This window comes from Brachycentrus maculatus, unplaced genomic scaffold, assembly GCF_059751285.1.
Source record: "Brachycentrus maculatus isolate JH-2025_06_01 unplaced genomic scaffold, ASM5975128v1 h1tg000119l, whole genome shotgun sequence".
Classification (NCBI taxonomy): Eukaryota; Metazoa; Arthropoda; class Insecta; order Trichoptera; family Brachycentridae; genus Brachycentrus; species Brachycentrus maculatus.
The window spans coordinates 523098-546599 of NW_028280872.1; the positions used below are offsets into that span (position 1 = coordinate 523098).

At 32.4% G+C, this 23502-nt stretch overlaps 1 protein-coding gene across 2 annotated transcripts in view; it reads right to left on the minus strand.

Moving 5' to 3' along the window:
- The window catches only part of svp (COUP transcription factor 2), a 130878-nt gene extending 114730 nt beyond the window's left edge, over window positions 1-16148 (minus strand). For both annotated transcript variants that reach the window (XM_088259637.1, XM_088259636.1), the window contains exon 1: window positions 14943-16148. In XM_088259637.1, the coding sequence (XP_088115763.1) occupies window positions 14943-15162 (220 nt within the window). In that variant the 5' untranslated portion in view covers window positions 15163-16148. The remainder of the gene's footprint in view (window positions 1-14942) is intronic.
- Window positions 16149-23502: the final 7354 nt, after the last annotated feature.

Genomic DNA, 23502 nt, shown 5'->3' on the forward strand with positions numbered 1-23502 from the left:
GAAGTAAATTTTACTGTATCATATCATGCATCGTTTCCTTTTATAGTGTAACTGTTAACGCGTTTAGCTACCGTATTGGAGACTTCGGATTCGATTCCCAAGGATTCGAGGGAATTAAAACTCACGTGGATTTTTCAACCATTTATTTATTTAATACTCTAGACTGGTACCTGAAGCGCGAGATTGATCACCTTGCCTTGATGTATAAAATCAAGATAACATTTCATCAAACCATGCAGTGGTCTTTTAAACCATTGAAAGTGGACAAGGGTTAGATGAGGAATCAATATTGAAAACTGTTTAAGACGTAAAAATATACTTAAAAGATACGAGTAAATCAAAAATGGCCAACTCTATCATTAACAGGATGAAAATTTTAAGGTAACATAAATATGGTAACACAAAAATTTGTGCTCGGTTTAAATTAATCAAAACATTTTTTTGTGTACGCCAGTTTCGAATCTCCCAGTTTGTCTGACGGATAGCAATTAGGAGTGGAGGATTCGTCTTCAGATGGGATCCATGGGTGATGGGTGTATGGGATGTATATTCTGTATGGGGAATAGAATAGGGAAGCAGAGTTACTAATGATGATGGTCCGCGGTGATAAATGATCAACAATGAATACTGGACACCCCATACAAGTGGACACCCATATATGCCATAGGGTGGCTAGTGACTATCAATAATTAATCTTTTAAAATATTTTTAGATTCTTGTTGGTGCTTTTTTCCAATCGGTTTCGGCGAGCAGGTTGCCATCTTCAGGGATGGATGTGGAACCCCCAGGAATCGATTCCCGGGACCTCCAGCACGGTAGCCAAACGCGCTTACTATTACCTTACGGGGGCAGACAATATCGTTGACTTTCTGAATATTTCAAATATACGCGAAGATTCAGGTTTATTTTTTCAAACTGATATGCTGAGCACTTTTATAAAATAAACCCATTAGATATTCATTTTATTTTTTGTATATTATTTGTAAGCTATCTTGTTTTACTTTTTTTTATATAATTGTTTTTTTTTTGTTTGACTCACTTTTTACGACCAAATTTCTATTCTGTTTTAAGATACGTATTTAATCTATGCTTTTATTTATTTCTGTAAGGTTGTTGAGTTTTCATCTAAATGATGAAAAATAATTCAACGATTTGTTTTGCACTGTACATTATTTCATGTTACGTGTTTTTCATTGTAAATGAACCATAAATAAAAAATACTTTTTAAAATAGTTAATTTTAGTAGACCCTTATATTTATGTTAACACATATCGTCATTTTACAACCAATCTCAAAGGTCAAATCATGTCTGTATAAGATAGCTTTTAGCACCATTACCAATAGTATTATTATCAATAGTAAGTAATAGCGTAACTACCAATAAAAACAACGTTATAAAATCAAATAAAAAAACATAACGATTTTTACCGTATATGGTAGACAAATAAGAGAAATATTAATATAATCCATTAATATAACTACAATATTAAAAGTTCTAGAACATAACTTGTTTACTTGATTATTTGAATGCCAATATTTGAATACATGTTCTTCTATTAACCCTTATTCGCATCCCATGATGCATAGGGCACTGTATCGCAGCGTCCTAAGGCCCTGCGCTTCTTTTACAAATCCAGGGTGATATGAAATAAATATGAGGGTACATATTTACATATATCTGCTGATTAATTTTACTTATGCAACCTAGCGCGACAGAACATTAATATTTTAAAGATATTATGCCATGTCTTTATTGACCTTCTTCGACCTCTAAATTCATCGACATTCGAATCGTAACTGTGTTTTTTTTTATAATCCTTATCCACACCCAATGGTGCATAGGGCACTGCACTGTATAGAAGCAGTGTTATCTTGATCGTTAAATACACAAAGGAAAGTCGATCAGCCTTGCGCTTCAGGTACCGGTCCAGGGTGATATTGAATACTTACTATTATGAAAAATCACTAATGTATATTTTAAACTTCTTGGGAATCGAACCTGGTTCCTCCAGTGCGGTGGCAGAGCGTGCTGACCATTACACTATGGAGGCGGACAACTGTGTTTTACCGTTCTTTAATCATTCACTCTACACGTCTAAACAATCATGAAATAAACCATTTCGTCGTAATAAATATTAATAATTGTTGGGCATCATATCTAAAGCTCGTAAAACAAACGCATTTCCAGTATTTTTATATTTTTTTCACGCGTCGAGAATATATTAACACATAATTATGCTCGCCATTTCACGCTTTATAAAATATTATGAAAGTACCGTACTTTCGGTCAGCCTCTATATCTCGCAGCCTGCCAACCGTGTAGGTACTGGTCATTAATTGGTCACAGTACTTTGATCCTGAGTTATACAGGGGTTACAAGAAAGTACCGAGCGCTATTTTTTATCAATTCATAATTTATGGGTGCGCGGCGTTGTCGGTTTTAATTTATGTTTTTATTATCTGTTACAGTTATATGCATGCTGTATAACAATATAAACCGAAATATTTTTCTTAATTTTGATAAAGATAAAATCATGAATATTTATAATACTCGTATTCTATTCATTCCAAAAATGTATAAATGCTACTATTCTTTTTCTTCTTCTTCTTCTTCTTATTTTTCCTCATGTTGGTGTAGACCCTGTGACCTGTTTTTAAGAGGGATTAGCCTCCTGAGATGTCGATTTCCAGCTGTCTATCTCTTTGGTAGTCTGCCCGGGAGTCGTTTACGTTGGGATTGGTCGCGCAGTGCAATATGGGGGAATCTGGATGATTCCATTCTCCTCACATGCGCATACCATTGTCTTCTTCGTTGCTTTCCCTACCTAAAGATATCTTCGATCTCGCATATTTCTCTTATCCTGGTGTTCCTTATTCTGAGTAGACTGAGTATATCGTAGACTCTTGCCAGTCATTTTGGTTTAAAAGTTGACATACAAATTCTTACTATTGTGATTGGCGAAATTGTAATAATATAAGATTACAATTATGTGAAAATGGTTTCTTTGTAAATACGTTCAAAATTGCTAGATGTTGAATAGACACAGCTTGCATGATCTAGAAGAAGTCGTTCTCTTTAGAGTGGTCCTTGGAGAATGTACAAAAAATGTTGTAACATATATCATTAAGCGCACGATTTAAGAAATATATGCTTTTTAATTACTGAATTAAGAACTAACTCAATTTTTAGATCTATACTTTAGAACTTTAAAGCTGTTGTACCAAATGATCTAGAAATATTTTGATCATTATAGCCAAGGTAAAATTTATCCATATGTTGTTTTTATATGGCAATTGGGTTTGTTCCTTCATAAGTCAGTTTTCTTTTCCATTTTAGACATATCAGATGTAAAGAACATGAAAAATCTAGAAATTCACAGGGCTTATGACCCATCATAGGCTGGTTTAAGATTCGTGCATATATTAAATTCTACCCACGAGAAACGGATACATCTCTAAAACCGGTAGACAAAAAAAATCGGTGAGTGGTAATATTACCAATATTTAACACTAATATTACTAACATTTTTGTAAAACGATAAAAGTATGATTTTTCCCGAAGTATTTCACATACTAGGACACGCCTAAAAAATGATTTTCGATTTTTATCAAGCTTAAAATTCAACCAGTTATTAACATGTCTAGTATCTCCAAATCCTTGTTAACAAATCTGGGTTTCTCCAATTACGAGTTATTTTGATATTGACATCACAACAAGTCGTAAGCCCTGTAAATTTCCATATTTTTCTTTATCTATGGTAAAATGTCAAAAATATAAATACCCAGACTTCCATATTCTTTTTCATCCATGTCGAGATGTCAAAAAATGTGTCAATTAACCGTTTAAAGATATATTAGTTTAATATCTTCAAAGTTTTTATTCCTTCATTAGTCAGTTTTCTTTTCTAGTCCTATAAATACTCAGACTTCCATATTCTTCTTCATCCATGTTGAGGTGTCAAAAAATGTGAGATTTAACCGACGTATTAGTTTAATTTGTCAAAAGATTTTTTTCCTTCATTAGTCAGTTTTCGATTACGTCAAAAAATGTCTTGAGCAGTTTTCAATAACGTCTGAATCGTCTTGAAAATCTCTCCAGAACCGGCCAATTATTAACCTTCCACACTCGGATGGGCTCCGCGGCCCATCTCTTGGTAATATGGAAGAATTATGGATGAGTTCATTATGTGAGCACGGGCGGTTCTCACGTTGGTTGACCTCTGCTGGCTTCACGCTAGCCGCGCGCACGATAACCGCCGGCCCGTACGGGGCTTCGCGCCATACCACCGAGCTACAGGCACTTGGACAAAATATCCTCTACAAGTCCTGCGCCTTTGATTACACGCATAGAAATACCTTCAACCCTTTTTTTCGGGTGCAGTGAATTGTTTTCGGTTCGGTAATATATCGTTCTATTCATAAAATCATAACTACCCGGGTCATAAATATTTACATCTTGTTGTTAAATTAATGGAATCTCCATACAAATTCCTTCCGTATTCTTTTCCGAAATGCTTATGGACGCTTTTTTTGTACATTAGTCATAATACAATTATTAAATCATAACATTTCTTTAAAAAAAATCAGTATTCTGTAATGATATACTTTTTCAGAACTTGATAGATTCACTCTTGCCATGTTTTATTCTGACTCACTAATAATCAATCGTTTCACCATCATATAATACATTTTTACTATTCCGAGGTATACTAATCCATTTATATTTTCTTACTTATATGCCAACATCTTTCCTTTTTTCTTAATCGATAATTGTCATATTACAACATATCATGTCATATGAGTATTTTTTTTTAACTAAAAACAACTTAGTTTAATGATTGGAATATTTATGATATCTAAACAAATGTAATTATTTTATACATACATCACTATAATTGTAATTAATACATATATTATGTAAAATATACTTATTTTTTAACAAACACAATCTGTGTGACACTCTACTTATCGTTCATCATTCACTTTATGTAATACGACTGGTTTTGACTTAAATTGACCTGAAAGGGGAACTATATATCCGAAAACGGTCATCATGAATCAAAATTTCAAATGATATTACAAAAAGCGAACGATGAATGATAAGAAGAATAGTATATAATCATATCATTCATATCGCAAAGTAAATAACGTTGTGAAAATACAAAGAATATAATTCTTTCATTGACATGTGTATTGTAATATGTATATTGAACCAATTGTGGTTTACCATACGTACTTACAAAATTGTATCGTGTGTTTCCACTTACCAATAAATCACATACTAAATATTTTAATAGCAATAATTATAACGTTTCGTAAGCGGATACTTTTACAGATGTGAAGATAATACCGACTTAGGTTCATTTTAAAATTAATATTAAAATTATACTCCATTGAATTTAATACCTTAATGGCTATATAATGCGTTGATACCATCATCTTATTTATTTTTTCCTATAGATAAGTAAATAAATTACGAAATAGCCATAGGATATTAATATAAAACACAGAAATTGCACAAGTCTCGATTCACGACTGATATTTAATAACGTGTGTTCGTGTTATGATAATTGAACGAAAAAAATCATACCCACAACGTTGTTGGAACACTTTCTTGTGCAAAACTGGTTTTTCGATAATGCTGGGAATTTTATTATTATTCAAAACGCATTATACTTAATATTATTATGGACTTTTCATCACAGAAAACGATTCATTAAAAATAATTTTGATTAATATTAATAATAAAACAAAAACGTTTTTTGACCATCTCATTTTTTTTCAAAACCTTACATTTATTTCGGAGAAAAACTGAATTTATCAATAAAAAAACGGTTAATGAAAAAACGGAGTTACGTCAAATTTTACCCGATTAAAAAAAAACGATATATAGCCTTAACATCGTAGACTGATGGACTAACAACATAATACAATATCGATAATTGGAACTCTAACTTTGTAATTTTCTATTTTAAAACGTACAAAATAAACATTGTAATAAAATCACTCAAAACCTTATTACAATTTAACTTTAATATCGAGTGGTTTCGAATTAAACAGCTTCTTTCTAAAAACAAATTAATACTAACAAATATATCTGAACCTTCTTCACATATGTTGAGATGTAAAAAAAATGAAGAAGAAAAAACGCTGGAAAAAAAGTGGAGAAATCCAGATTTGTGAAAAAGTATTTGGATACAATCAAAATGTTGTATTCACCATTTTACATGTGATTGACAACTACACTAATCAAATTTTTGGAACTCATACATATATCATAAATTTCATGCATCACGAGTTCATAGCAGCCATCTATGGTGGATTAGAGAAAGCTTTTATATAGCTGAGACCATTTTATTTAGATATATTGCAAGATCCTAATACGATTATTTTACACACTAAGAGGCGCCTTAAAATATGATATTCAATTTTAATGCAGTTTCTAATTTGGCCAATTATTTTATTCACAACAAGGATTTGGGTTCATCCAAAATGTTGTTTTTTATTGATGCTCATTTCTATACAAATAATAGCATAAATGGAAAAATATTAGTTTATTGTGAACCATAGATACTCGTGTCATGTGCGAGTGTTTTCTTTATGGGTTTCCATTAAGTGAGGGCAAAATAAGGATGTATTTCTCACATAAATATACCGGATAAGCCGCTGGATACCCAAACATGTTACATAAATAAACGTAATACATTTTCATTAACGGCAGGTAAGAACCCAACTCAATCTTTTTTAGAGGTAAAAGCATTTATTTGCGATCCTATTTCTTCCAAAATAGTGTATAAATGAATTGAAGGAAATGTCGATGGTTTCTTTTTTTCATTGCAAATTTTATAGCTAAAAAAAAATCATGAATAAATTGATGTTTGGGAGACAAATATTTTTATGCATTCTCTAAGTCTATGTCCAAACCATCCCAACACACCTTTCTTAATTTTATCGATAATAAAAAAACATATGAATGCAAAAAAAAATACCCTTCTTGGTATCGAATACGAAATCTCATGTTGGGATACTAAATGTGCTAATACATGTCCTTTTCGCTATACTACGCAATTCACGTATTTTCAGTTTTAAGTCATTTCATTATTTTATTTAAAGATAATTTAATTTACTCTGGGAGTCATTTTCCAGTACAAAAAATAATAGAAAAAGGAAATTAATGCATTCATTAAATTTTAATGTGAAACAATTTTATGCATGACCGTATGAAGGGTCAAAAATCAACTTAATTTATGCAAAAGCATTAAAAACGTTATTTGCAAAAAATCCTTGCATGTTCTTCAATCCATCACAGTGCAAAATTTATTGCTTGCCATTAATTACTGTACCTTTTATTTTACGTGCATATTATTACGTCACACATCCCTTCTGACCAGATCAGAGAGAGTCATTAAGGTAGACAATAACCTACCCTATTGTTGACCCTTTAAACCGGTTTAAAAAACAATCCCTTAAAGCGTCATTAATATTGCTGACTTCCTGCTTGTTTCCCAAGGGTACCGAAATCATTGGGTCACCCTTTCGGATCCTAACTGAACTTTATATACTTTCTTTTGCTATATTTAAAGTAGGTAGGTAGTTATCAGTATATAAAGACGCATCAAATAAACTGAGATTAAAAACTATATGATTTAAACATCTTTTAGATTTTTCTTTTAACAGGTACCCTTACCTCTTCATAGTATTTTGAATCAATTATCGTCAGTATTTAATCATAAATATAACTAACAGCAATGCTTTTTTAAAATGTAAACAAATTACATATAGCCTAGTTCAAAATCGTACGATGCATTTTTTATATATTCATGCATACATTAAATATTTACGTTAAGTATACAAATCAACCCCTTCAGTCAGATAATAACTCCTAATCTAGATAATTTCTGTATTTCTAATGACCCGCATGATTTTTACTTATCATTAATTAATAAATATGTAATTTTATTATAATACTTACAAACTAAATGAAAAAAGAGTAAAATGCTTCGTTTTTGAACGTATGTATTTCTTTGATTTTTTATTCACGCGTAAAGAATATGAGGCATGTTTATGTTTATATATACATATTGTCTTGCATTACAAATTATATTTACCGTATACTGTGCAAACGAAAAAAAATATCATTTTGTTTCGGATACTTGAAAGTAATTTAAAAAAAATTTACATAGATATTCGGCAAATTATTGGGTTCTATATTATTTCTTTGAAACATCATACAAATGTATGATGTTTGTATAAATTTAATCAATGACATATAAAATGTGTTTTAATACGAGTATGTTTTTTCAACAACGGTCAACTTCACTGGGACCTTCTTCAAGACTTTCTTAAAATAAATTCATAAACTCAAAATATTACATCAATATAACAACGTCAAAATGTTTATTTATTATGCACAACTCTTTTGTTGCGAGAATTAATCTTTTTAATAAATTCTATTCATCGCTAAATAACACAATCAGTAAGGAGAATTTCAACACGTCATTTTACCAAATCTCCACGATTTTTTTCGTCTGTAAAATAAACAATTAATAAGAGTAATGAATTTCAAACGTTCACGGGTGACCCCTTTATAAATAATGGTGTTTGATCATTGTTTAATGTCCTTCTTAATAAAAGATACGTGTTTTTAACGAACCAAGATAAAATGGACTTAAATAATGAGTCATCATTTATAAGCGGACTTTACATTAATTTGTCGCATACGGGTTATCTATATAAGGAGGACAATATGACATAGGGTTAAATTGGTTAATAACACTTTACTTTTCTATACAAAACTGTTAAAAATTAACGTGTTTGAAAAAGGGTTGTAGGTAGATTTTTAGTAACCGTAAAATAAACTGTAAAATCTTCTGTAAAAACCTAAAAATTAGGTTTTGTCAGTTATGTTACATAGTATAGTTACATATAATGGAGACATTACAAATATCGCTCACTCCTTTCAAGAACGTCATAAATCAAAAAACTTGATTTTTCAGGAGAACGTTTTTAAAGTATGAAAATATAACACAATGTATTAAAAATATAAATATCAAGCAACTTATTGAACGTTTAACTGTGCAACAGATTTTTTGACGAATTGATGAATTTTGATTTATGACGTTCTTGAAAGGAGTGAGCGATATGTTGCCATAAGTATTTACCATCATTCATATTTTTAGTATATAATTATTACTTATTTTATTTAAATTTTAAATAAAAACTTATTGACTTGAGATGTCAAATAAATAATATAAGAAGTATACATATATCGTTTAAGAAGAAAGAAGAAGAAAAAAGTTTCGAGAGAATATGAAAATCTGAGCATTTCAGTGATTACAACCTGGCTTATACCTTTAATACATATATCGTAGTTATACAGGAGAAAGTGACCAAGTGCATTTTTTACAAAAACGTAATTTGACATCTTACTAGCTTAATAATGCCCTGAACAAATCCCAAACCGATTTTAAACTTGCAAGCATAATACATTGACTTGTTAAAAATGACTAACTGCATTGATGCTTATTTTCTTGCTAAGCGACTTAAATGGCCCTCCTGAACATTTTACGTTTTTTTAGTTGGTCACATTCTCCTGTTGACTACGATATATTGATATATCACCTGTAGGGCGAAAATCCAGTGTCTAGTTAATAATAAAAATTGGTTTAATTTCATCCCGTTAGAATTATATTATCATGGGTAGAATTGGCGAATGTTACACGTAAAGTGATCAGTGAAACTAGCCCCTATGACGGTCGTAAGCCCTGTAAATAAACGGACTTCCATATTCTTCTTCATCTTTGTTGAAATGTAAAAAATAATGAATTATACTATTTACCGTGTTTTAGTAATGAAGGAGGAATGATGAAGTAAATGGGTGTTGGGCATACTATCATCAATTTGTTAAACCTCTGTACCGAATGATTAATTGAGGTGGGTTCGCTTGAGGTGTAAGGATATCAGCGAATGTGTACAAGGGAAAATCCTTGTTGACTGTCGTGAGATTAATTTATACACTCCAGAAGACAGGACACTCTGGGTGGTAAGTATATCACTTGAAACATCACTTACGTATAGCTTACCGTCAACGTTTGCTTTCTCGGGGCAGTTATTGTTATTAGCATGTGTACATACATTATTCCCGGATACAATTTCATTGTAAAATATTGCATTAACCTACTAACCGACCGAAAAAATATATATTTTCTCATATAACTTTCACCCTTCGTAGGTATTTTTTTACACTTGAAATAAGTAAATTAATCGCTTTGTTAATTAACAGGTATTACAATAAAAATAAAAATAAATTATGTCAAGTTGTAAAATATATATGGAGCTAGAAATACGCAGCCCGCAACCAAATTTATACAGTGATCAACGTGATTAGCGATACGTGATCGAATCCAAAAACCGAATTGAGTAATGACTTATTTTAAAGAATGAATATGTACATATATATTGTACTAGTAACTGCAGTGAAAGGCTGATCTCTTTGCCTTTTCAAAGCTTATAATTAAAATAATTAATCTAGTACCCTATGCTCAATTGGGTGTGGAAGAGAGAGCGATATCTATGATTGAATTTGTTTTAAATGTTGTTTAAATGAGTGTTCTAAATACTTGTTCGCAAGACTGGATTATCTCAAATATAAGAGTTTCTGTTCAATAAAAAAGCTTCTTCGTCTCACCAATAGATGTCACTAGTGAACATTCTAGTGATTCGTGTACAATGTTTCAAAATTGGATCATATACTTTTATATAACTTTCAAGATTTTGAGTAGTGTGGTTGTCAATCATGGGTAGAATTGGTAAATGTTACACGTGTGTAAAGTGATCACTTAAACCTGCCTATGACGGTAAATGCCCAGACTTCAATATTCTACTTCATCTTTGTTGAGATATCAACAAAAAAATGTTTCACATGTAGTAAAAATGTAGGTACTATTATTTTATTTCTACTTTTGTGAAATCTGACCCTTTACCTTTGCTAGTGTTGGGCAACACGTCGTGACTATCGGGTAGGTACCTCGCGATCAGTACCTACGCGACTGCTTCACGCGAGGTAGGCGCATCACTACTCGGTACTGTTGGAATAAGATGGATACCAGTCGGGTTGGGAGTAATCTCAACAGGTGTTGGATGGTCACCTGTCCGATACAAGACTTCTTGCATTTATCTTGTCCACGGACCAGATAAAAGATACATCTTTTCCTAGTGTTACAAAATCACTTCAAACATAGTATTAACACCGCAACACTTACCTACCTAGATACAACGGACATATCAGTTTTTAATTTTTTTAATTCAATTTATCCATATTTCTCTTAAGAGAAAGATGCGACGTCAAAGATGTCGTTAGGTAGGGAAGGCAACGAAGGTGACTATGATATGCGCATGTGAGAAGAATGGAACCATCCAGACTTCCCCACATTGCACTGCTCGTCCAACCCCAAGGTAAACGACCCGCGGGTAGACCACCAAAGAGATGGATTGACAGCTGGGAATCGACTTCGCAGGAGGCTAATCCCTCTTTAAAACAGACCACTAGGCCTACACCAAGCGGAAGAAGAAGAAGAAGAAAACAATTTATCAAAATTCGCTCATTTATTTTTAATGTATTAAGTAAAAATCGTATGTAAATATTGGGCTTGTCAACCATACAATATTTTGTTACAAATGTCAACATAAAATTGACAAGCTAAACGTCAAATTTGATTAGCAAGGGACACTTGTCACTTTCAAACTCTTTAACGGAAAAATGTCAACTTAATGTCATCAGACCAAAAAATATATATATCATATAATTTAGGATTCTGGAATATGTCAGAATATTAAGTCAATCTCAGATCATTTAATAAATAATAAACAGTTTTTTTTATAAAGTGCCATTTATGAAATTGTCTTTTTTTAAGCGTTGAAAGTTCTATAGATAAATAAGAACGTCTGATTTACTGTACAGTTAATTAATTTTTATTAACAGATTTTATTTACAAAAAATATTTATTTATCTAAAGAAATTAATTATAAAGCAGTAAAACAATCAATTAGTAATTTATCTTCAATGCTTTATGTTAAAAATATAACGGAATGCAATTTTTCATATGTTTAAATGCAACGGTGACTGACCTCATTATGGTTAAATTAAAAACCGCTAATAATGAGAACCACGTTTTGTTTTGGTATTTTGTATAAGTTTGTTCTTTTCTCCTTTTATAATTAAAAAAATGTCATATTTCACGCATTAAGCTTTATTCGTATATATATTCGTAAAAATGCAGAAAATTATCTAGAATTTAACTGTTAAATACAGGCATTAAGTTTACTCCGATAATTTAGAATAATTGCAGTATTATTATCATTTTAACAAATCGAGCAAATGGATAAATCAAAATCATTTATGAATCCCATTATTTCAATGAATTATAAATTCTTACCGCTCGAAAATGGACATTCATCTTTTTAAATCAATCGATTTCTCACGATAATAATTATATTACGTTTCGATTTCACATATCTAATGTGTTATAATATATATGATCCAATCTCTGTACTATTAAGGGAATTATAATCGGACAAACCGAACTTATCATCGTTATTACGTAGAGATTAAATTCGATTCGGAAATTATTTTATCACACGAGGAAGTCAGCATTATAAAAATCATAGTGAATAAATTTTCTGCTCATAAATAATCATGAGAGATGGAATATGTACGATGTGTTTTGAAATATAATAAGTATATGTCGATAAACTAGTGCGATTTTTAATATAACTATATTAAATTATGAATATTTTCAGAATTTATGTGGTCCGAAATAGGATTAGACAAATATTTATATAGGAAAAAAATATTAAGAGATGTAACAGAAAAAATACTGCTCAAACATATTTCAATGAAATTTGATAATTTTTCGTGACTCTCCATCAAGCTAGATACCCATTGGAATGCAGTTTGCATCATTACTATATTATAGTTTATTTAGAATTTTATATACTTGTACATTGCAAAACGCAGAAAACATGTTGACTCACTCTTTCCAGGAAATTAATAAATAAATTGATACTCGTATTTAAAAGAATTAGATATGTATTATAATTTAAAAGCAATCCTATGCATGTTATTTATAATAATAATTGTTTATATTTCATATGTTTTTATACAGAGACTTTGATGTTGTTATTCTTACTTACTAACCATCACGCCGCGTCACTGCAGGGGTAGGCAGAGAGAATCGAACGCCACACCACTCTGTCTTTGCAAACATTATTCGCCTCCTCCACATTCATGCATCTCCTCATACATACCCGACGATTATTACGACTCCTGACCCGGCCGCTTTCAAGTATTTGACATACCTGATTGTGCCAAGTTTTCCTCGGTTTTCCTCTGCTTTTTTTCCAACTGCATTCGCCTCATAAATTTGTTTAACCGTTCTTTCCTCACTCATACGTTCCACATGTCCAACCCATCTCAACACACCTTTCTTAATTTTATCGATAATGCTTATCTCAGCCTTTCATTATTTCCTTATTTTATCATTCTTTATTGCAAAAACATATTCTTATGCAATTTTTTCCAATATTGTGTTATTTTTTAATGTAAGATCCACGTTTAACATAGACTTACTTTTAATTGATCAGATATTGAATTTTATAGACTTTTATGTTAAACCTCCAAAGGTACTACACAGAAATAAATAATAGAAATTTATCATGATTAATCCCTAGTTGAAGTAAACTATGTAATTTACATAATTGAAAAAGCGGTAGTATTTTACGATATTTATTGACTGAGGACTAGAAGGTGGATCTTTATAGGAAGAGTAAGCTTAGCGCCATAAAGTCTAGTAGCTTTCACTGAAAGGGTATTACATAGATACTAAAATAATGTAGATACCTTATTTAATTAGGAATCCAAAGTATTCTCTCTTACGAATTTTAGACTTTGTTCAGGCACATCAAATAAATGTTCAATTACAAATTTATTTTTATAAATATTATTTTTAATCTTTGTAAGATGAACTGGATAATTAAAAATAAATTTGTGAAAGTAGAGATATACCTACTGATGAAACAATCTTGAAAATTGTAACGGGTTGTAGGGTTTTACGGGGATTTCTGAATAAATAATCCAAATCATTCAAATTTCGCGATTAATAGAGCCAGGGTTGTACAAGTTAAAATCTACCGCTAAATGAAAGATAGAGATGGGGCCTTCTACTTAGGTGAATACTTCCTTCTGATGGACTGGTGTAAGTGGTTTTGGACTCGTTTGTATATTAGCTTAAATACTTCAGAGGTACGAGCCATAAAATAAAAAAAGATAAGTTAGAAAATGTGTTTATTTTTCCCCTGTCTGCATGCTGACTTAACCGTACACAAATTGCAGTTAAGTACAAAATCGAAAAAAATGCCGTTTATAAATAGATGAATATAGTGATGTGTGAAATATTTAAATTCAGCGGAGTGTTTCCCCCCTTAGATTTTGCGTAGGGTTTTTAACTAAAAACCTTCGGTTTGTCCCGCGTGTCATATAAAAACGTAACCAGTAGTACCCACCCTACCTTACTAAGTAGTACCTAGCTTACCTTACTACCTACCTCTACTGCCTACCCTAGTAAGTATTATCAGCTTACCTTACTAACTGCCCTTATTAATTATCTGTGCAAGCCACTGGTAGTCAGTGGGTAAAGATAAGTCAGTAATCGTGTTTCTATATTGGACGCGAGTAATTCAAGGTAGGCACTGCTTTTCTGCCTTTATAGAAAGCACGCCACTGCTGGTAGTAGTAGTGGTAGTAAAAAGGAGGTACCTTCGTAGGTCAACTATCCGTAGTGCTTGCCGGAGGACTTCTCCTCGCAGATGACGCACTCGATGGTGGCATCATACATAACAATAACAGTATTTTTGATATTTGAGGATGGTAAGAAGGAGGAAGGTACCTTCGCAGGTGAACTGTCCGTAGTGCTTGCCGGAGGACTTGTCCCCGCAGACGACGCACTCGATGTTCTGGCCCTTGTCGGGCTGCGAGCCGCCGCTCTGCGTGCTGTTGGCCTGCGAGGCGGGCGTGGCGGCGTGCAGCTCGCGCGGCAGCGCGGCCGCCAGCGCGCCGTCCTCGTGCGGGTCCCGCCAGGGCGCGGGCGGCGCCGCCACCAGCGCCATGCTGCGCGCGAACCCCAGCTCCGGGGCCCCGTACGGCGGCGCCAGCTCCGGCCCCCCCACGTAGCCGGCGCCGTGCCCGATAATCGTGGCGGCGGCGCGCTCTACCGCGGAGCGCGCATCAAACGCGCACGGCCGCCCGAACGCGAGCGCGGACACGACGACGTCTTCGCCCGACGACCGCGTGATACCCGACGACCAACCCGACAAATCACACTAAATATTTATTTAATTATTTTATTTATTGAAATTACGAGAGTTTTTTTAAATGTATTCTTACAAATTATTGTCAATTCTGCAACAGCAAAAAATGTGGTATTTTTTAGACAGCTGAATCGATTTTATATAAACAGTAAATTCCTCTTAATTCAAGAGAATATTGGCTGATTTCATTGCACTGTCATTGAAAATAGTGTTTTTCTTGGCACTTGATTTTTCACAAAAAACGAGGTATTAATTAGTCCAATTGAAGTTCACTGTAATGACAACAACTGATTTTATTGAATCACGTGGAATTAAATCTTGACACGTATTTTAAAGACACTTAAATATTTTTTTTAAAGTTATTTTTCCTGACAAAATGATTTGGCAATTTTAGTGTTAAATGAGATTTTTAGTTTTTATTTTTATATGTCGAATGTAGCAAACACAATATCACTGGATTTTAACAAAAGTTTTTACACATTTGCGTAAAAAACACTCGCGTAAAATTTTGGCGAACGCAAAAAACACCTCCGTCGAAACGCAAAACTCAAATTTCGCCGACGAAATATTTCAAAACTGGCAAATTGTCAATTTGAATAAATTGTTTATATTTGTCAGAGACATGTTCATGTTTATAGAACACACGGTGAAAAACAACCGACGATTATTTTGATTTTGATAAATAAAAAACCGGCGTTTATCTTCGGATCACGCCCGGAGCGCATGGGTCGCAGGAGATCGCTAGCACCGTTTGGCACACCGCTGAACTATGGCAATGTCGCGGCCCCTGTGAGTCAAAGGCCCGGGCCCGGGTGAGCCCCCACCCCGCGGCCGCCGCCCCCCACCCCTGCGTGGGCCGCCGTCCTATTGGCCTGATCCGTGACCGGGGCCCGCCCGGCGCCCGACGCCAGCGGAGCGGAGTACCGAATTTGAAAAGACGTTGGAAAACTGTCTCAATTCAGCGCGTTCTAGCGGGTTTCCAAACGGAATTTTCTTTCAACTGAATTTTGAGTTTTCAACGTTTTTTTGCTTTTTAAAGGTCTGTTATTATTAATAAATTTATTGTAAGAATTTTTCTCCATTTTACTTTTATTATTCGAGAGGAGACATTGCCCTCATTCAGCAGTATTTTTAAGTTATAACTTTTTTTTATTTTATTTTAAAGAAATAGTTTACCTGCAAACCCTCTACTAATATAGACTTGTCTACAGGTAGGAAAGTGTGAAAAAATATCACAAACACCCAGACCAATTAAAAATAAACCATTCATCACATTTTCATTAAATAACTAGATATTTCTGCTTACATATTTTCTAGTTTATATAAAATATCTTATTTTCTAGTTACGCTGGGCCTCTCCGAAAAAGAGACTAAGCGAGCTTAGTCTCTTGTTTTTTCTTAATTTTTTATTGTACTTTAAAGGATATATTATAATACAAACATTTTTATTATTTTTCTCATGCCTAAAAGACATTTACAGTAATTTGATATCTTCTATTTTTTCATATTCGTAAGAAAGCTTTTAAAATATTAGATTCTCTAATATTTATAAAAGGTATTGTAGGAATTACTTGGTGTTGGATTTTGTGATTCTAAAATCATTGTGGAATCTCGAAGATGTAGTTTTTTAAACTCTCTCACTCTCTCTCGAGGAGAAGGAAGAGGAGGAAGATAGATGTAAGATGTTTTTCAATAATGGGTAGGAAGTAGAATATTATCATGTGTATTAAGTTAAACCAGCCAATGACTGATCTAAAGCCTTTTCAATACTCAAGACTTCTCTTTTCTTAAGTCAATAACTTCCACAACACTGGGGTTTCAATAAAAATATACTTATATTTCTAATCTCTATTTATTTTGTCCCTTCTATTTTCGAAAGACTATGTTTTCTTCATTTGTTTTCTTCTACCTGCACCAATTTATTAGGCTTCTTTTATTTTGTAAATTGAATAAAAGGTATTCAACAGAAAACTGAAAAAAAGAGTTCCATACACCTGTTACATGAAAATTGGTAACCTTCAGGAACGAGTAAAGACAACTTAAACACTATGTGGTCAATACAATAAGGGTCTGACTGAAATAAAATATTATTAACTTCAAAAGGTATCTATGTGTTGGAACCAAAATATTTAAAAATAAATAGGAAGTCGTTTGGTGTTTTTTTTGGTTTTTTATTACTGAAACATCTTTTACCTAAATTAGGTACGTATTACGTAATGATTGTATTCGCCCTGTACATAATTCGGATCATTTTATCCTGTAGACACTACCGTAATAATATCTCAACGTCCTGGCAACCTAAAAAATGACCCGAAGACATTACAAAAAATGAGGTCCTTAGAGTATGGAGTTTCTGGGATTCTGAACGCAGTGACCAAACATTGAATGATTTGATTTTGGGTTGTCGGTGTATGTATATATAAAGTGTGAATCAGCATTAACCCTTTGGTTTTATTGTAGTTTTAAAATAAGGAAATGAAATACCAAATTCTGAAAGTGAAAAGATCAATTTTATGTAATAAAATACGTGAATAAAGTTTTTTTAGTTACATTATTTTATTATTGTTTTCAAAACTAATTAACAAAAATCATATATTCAAATTAATTACACACTTATAGGTAGCTACCTAGTGAAGCACGTTTTTTTTTTTAAAGTCAATATTTTTACCGATTCAAATTACAATTAATGACAAACGGCGCAAACAAAATAAATAAAAACACCATTTCAATTAAACCTTGTGTGAAATTTACTTTTCAGGATCTTTCAGATATGTGTATTTTAAAGTAATAAATGTTTGATTTCAGTACCTTCTTACCAAGATAAGCATCGATTTGTATTGTGAACTTTAATACAAATGAAAAGCTCGTGTGGAAAATCAAAGACGGTTAAAAATCTAGTCGCGTTCGAGTTAGTTTTAAAATATGTAGGCGTGGCCAAGGCCATAGGGCCTGCCCCGGCCGGGTGGTGGGGGTGACCCGGGCTCGGAGGTGGGGGCACCGGAGCAGGGGGGAGAGGGGACAGGCGAGCTTGACGGAGCCGTAGCCTGTTCACAACGCGATGAAAAGTCGCGCTAGACAGACGTTTCTTCGTTGTGGGATTGAGCTTTCAGTTGGAATGAAAAATGTTTTTTCTTGAATTCCCGATTTTTGTTACTTTTCAAATTAAAATCAATTATTTTTTATTCATTCGATGTCATTATCAAATTATTATTGACCTTTGAGATTACTATGCATTTATTATATATTTTTATACGTCTGTTATATACTTATATTCCGATTTAAAAACCCTTAGTTTTTGATCTCTTGTACGTTAGGTGAACGTGATAATTGATCATACAAGAAATTAATGCTTTATTTCGTATTTTTTCCTGTTAAAAATGAATCTTTTTGTAATATTTAGATACTACACATTATATATTTTACATATATGAAAAACTTTGTGCCTTAAATTTTGTACAATTTGATTTTTCGATGGTTTTCATATAAACTAACTAAAAAAGTTTATATGAAAACCATTGAAAAATCAAATTGTACAAAAAAATCGGTAGACAATTTCGACCAAAAGTAATTGCGAATCGATTTCGAAAAAAATGCAAAACATGTAGGTACCTATTAAATTATTATAATATGTTGAACATATAAATTGTCACATGTTGGATTTAACAAAAATATATGCCTACACCTTTACAACTCAGTAACTAACTAACCATCACGCTGCTTCACTATAAAGGTAGCAGAGAGATTAGAACGCCAGACCACTCTGTCTTTGCAAACATTCTTCGCCTTCTACTTTTACATACTTGCCAATTATTCCAACTCCTGACACTTTCTTGAAAATAAAATTGATTAATCCAGAGTAATTTGAAATACTTGATACTCCTTTATGTTTTAAAGAAATATTTTTTAAAAATCGCTTTAAGTTATTTTGTTTTAATGTTTTTTTAAAAAAAAATCTTTTAAGTACTAGGAGCTCATATTTTCCAAGAGGTATCTCCTTCCCAGTTGGCAAGTATGCGGTCAGGTCGGGCCAATAGGCTCCTGCCCGGTCGGCCGCTTAGAATGGGCAAGTCTGCGAATTCCGCTTCCGAAATACCAGCGAGGAAGCGATAATGTCACATTCTGACTGCCCTCGTGAGTAATGGCCCATAAGTTGGGTTAGAAAGTTTTCCTTTGGCTTGGGAAATATTGATTTTATCGCTGCCTGGACGGAGATTTTAAAGCGATGACGTCGTTGGACTATAGTCTAACTAAAAAATGAACCCATATAACACACAACATTTTTTTTTGTGTATAAATGCAATAAATTGCATTTTATTGATTCGGCAGTCTCTTTATAGTGATCTATCTATTTTTTTATTAAAGTTTACTGAAAATGATGCAAAATGCATCGAAACACGTGTCACAAAAAAATTAAGAAACGGTTGTATTTAGGTACCAAGAAAAACTCAAATTAAAAACTTTTTTATTTTTTTTGAAAAAGTGAGTATATTTTAAAAAGATATATCCATACTTTATTTTTTGACAATGAGACGATTTCTTTCTGTTTCAGGAATGTCAAATCTATTTTTTTTATTATTTCATGGATGGTTTTTTCTTGTAAAATTTTTCTTTGAATAATTATTTTTATCGTTAATTATACACTTTTTACGAACTTTCGCTGTTCTGGCGAATCACTAAGATTGCTAGCATTTAAGTGAACAATTCCTCTACTACCTACGACAAAGTAAATATTTCTTTTTATATGTGTAATTCCTAAACATTTGATTTTTAACATAGATAAAAACTGTACTTTAAAAACATACTTGGCTTTTAAGAGTTTTATTTGTAGTTATCATATTTTGTATATTATCATGGTTTTCATATAATAATTGTTAGGAATCGAATAAAGATATATAAATAGTAATAAATGGATAATCACACTTTTATTGAAACAATCATTTAGATAAATAAATGTTTTATATGCATCGTTATCCTTTTAAATGCATAAAGGATTTTCAATTCCTTTGACATACATCATTGAAAATTTTATGATAAAGAGAAAATCTTTATTTTTTTCTTATTAGTGTCTTGAAATGTCGATGGATATTCAATTTCGTTATATTTTACTATAAACGAATATTCAGAATACGTATTAAAATCATACTTTATACAGACATTTCCGATTTTGTTGCAGTTTCGAGCATCTGCAGACTACCTACCTACTTTAATTTGGTTCATTGAACCGTCAAAAGATAGCGTAAGTTACTTTTGCTACCCTTCCATTGTGAGTAATTTTGAAACACTCTATCTGCATAATATTGAAACAAGTCATTCTATTTTAGTGAAAAATGATTAAAAGACTAAATTATACATTTCACAACATTTCAACAGATTTCACGCATTTTTTTTAGGTAAAATATCCCAGATTAAGTAACTTTAGTTTTTTTACCCAGGTAAGGTAAAACAAACTCATGTTTGATGTATTTTGAATATCAAAGAGAAACTGAAATGAAATTGTATGGGTCGGTTTTCCTGTTGACATTTTTGATAACTATCCACTTTTTTTGTTATAATATTCATGAGTTGAGTTAGTATTAAGGTAGTGTTTTACGAAAATGGCGCTTTATAAATTATCCAAATTTATTTTTACTATTTATTGCCTAAAAAAATTCTCATTGCCTATTATGTTCAAGGATTCATAGCATATTCAGTTTATATAGCACATAAATTATAGTGAATATTTATAGTAAATTATAAATGAATGAGGTTGATCTCTGAAAAGAATACAATTGATGTAATGAATTCAACATCTTATATCAATCAAGATTTATCACAACTTCATTTATTGGTCTTATTCGTCTTGTAATAAGTTCTAAATAAGACACCACTTAATCTGATAGATCTTTATGCCCCATCAATTTTTGTCAACAGAAGAATACCTTCTTTTGCACATTCTATTTTAATCCAATTTTAATCTTTCTCTTTCGAAAATTGGACACACGCTCGATAAATAAGGGGCATCTTTTAATGACGTCTCATCACATTCACAAATAGAGTTTTGTCTAATTTTAAAACGGAAGAGATATTCTCGATATGCTCCATGACCCGTAACTATTTAAGTTAATGCATAGTTCAATTTATGTTTTTTCATGAAAATTCAAACAATTTACATAGTATACTTGGGAAGAAAATTTTCGCTTTATTTTCACAGTTATGCTTCTAAATATCAACTATTGCAAATATTTAGCATTTTTTCCCGTATCTATTTCTTAGAAAAAGTAAAAGGATATTGATTATACTCCTCTACCACATTTAAATGTTTCCAAATATTTGTTTACAAATCTGGATCATCTCTAATTAGGAGTTATTTTAAAATTTTGACATCTCAACATAGACGAAGAAGAATATGGAAGTCTGGGCATTTACGGGGCTTACGATTAAACTCTACTTAGAATAAGATCTGAAGACATTGGTTAAAAGAAAAAAAATCTTCGGCTACATTATTTCGCAGTTTTCTTTTTTCAGCTGTAAAAAGGCGTCTGATTTCTCTTCTGCTGTGTGTGAAGTTACAATGAAACGGCGTGGCACATACCATCTCATCAATCCATCAACAGAATACCGATCGCATAGCTCTCGGCTCGTACAGATTTAGTGGTCGCTAATTCGGCCCGGCCATCCGTTAGACGTGTCGATAAATCCGTTACTCGTTAGATGGATTCGTTATCCGTTAGGTCAGCGGTCGGGAAACCGGGGTAAATTACCCCAAATGGGGTAAAAATGATTTTTTTGGGGTAATAAGGAATTTTTTCTTTTCTTGAATAGCAAATCTGTCGTCTTTTTTGGTTGTCAAAAGCTTCGAAGACTTTTAAAATTGCACAAGAAGAGGCTACAAAAATATTAGCAACAACCTAACTTTGTGAACAATCTAATATAATGAATATAACAAAGAACAGAAATCGATTAAACGCTGAAGACTGTATTCAAATTGCTCTTATATAAAAAAAAGTCCCGATTTCGAAGTATCTAATTGTATCAAACATGAAGCAACATCAATATTCCAAAAACTAAAAAGGAAACCTGAAAACCTTGATTTTAGTTTAATCCAATTTGAGAATTACATACAATTTACAATAAATATTGATTGTCTTCTTTCCAAACTGGGGAGGGGGGGTAATATCGACTTACGCAAAAATGTTTTGGGGTAGGTAATGTTTAAAAAAGTTGTTGGGTAATATCTCCAGAATAAAAAAAGGTTTTTGTTGGATTGAATTCTACATTTATTTACGTATATCTTAATACGTGACCCGTTTCGTCTTCTTAAAACATTATCAAACTAATGTCCTAAGAAGACGAAACGCGTCACGTATTAAGATATACATAAATAAATGTCGAATTCAATCCAACAAAAACCTTGTTTTATTTTGGATATATTACCCAACAATTCAATATGGAATTCTACCAACTGTCTGCAGTTACAATAAATGATTTTTAAAAGTTTCCCGATCGCTGCGTTAGGTGAATTATTTGCCAGCAAATGCGTTGATCGCTAGACGGATCCATCGCCTGTTGCCTCTCCCATTCAGGAGTCCCGTTGACATTTGCCATCCAGGAATTCTGCTGCTCGTCCGCGGATCGGAGATCCAAAGGTCTGCGAATCTTGAATTAGAATATTACCTGCGATAATAATAAATTAAAATGATCATCGATTCTCGCAGACAATCACATTCTAACATGACAGTTATTTTAAAGTAAATTTAAAAATTAAGTATCCGCAAAGTCACTACTTTAAGAGGCTTTGTCTGCCGGTAGAATAGTAAGGATAGGGAAGGTAAATGTGAAAAATACATCACAAACACCCAGACCAATTGAAAACAAATATTTCTTGAATTCATTTTACAATTGGCAAGAATTGAACCTGCAACGCCAGTATATGTTAAGTTATAGCGAACTAACTAAATAAATAACTTTACAACATTTTGATTGTCTCCAAATACTTGTTCACAAAATCTGGATTATCTCCGATTACAGGAGTTATTTTCATATTATTTTTTGACATCTCATCTTCATCATCTTTGATGAGATAAATAATATGAAAATTACTAACTAACCAACCATCACAATGTTTCTCCGTAGGGTTATGCAGAGAGAAAGGAACGATTT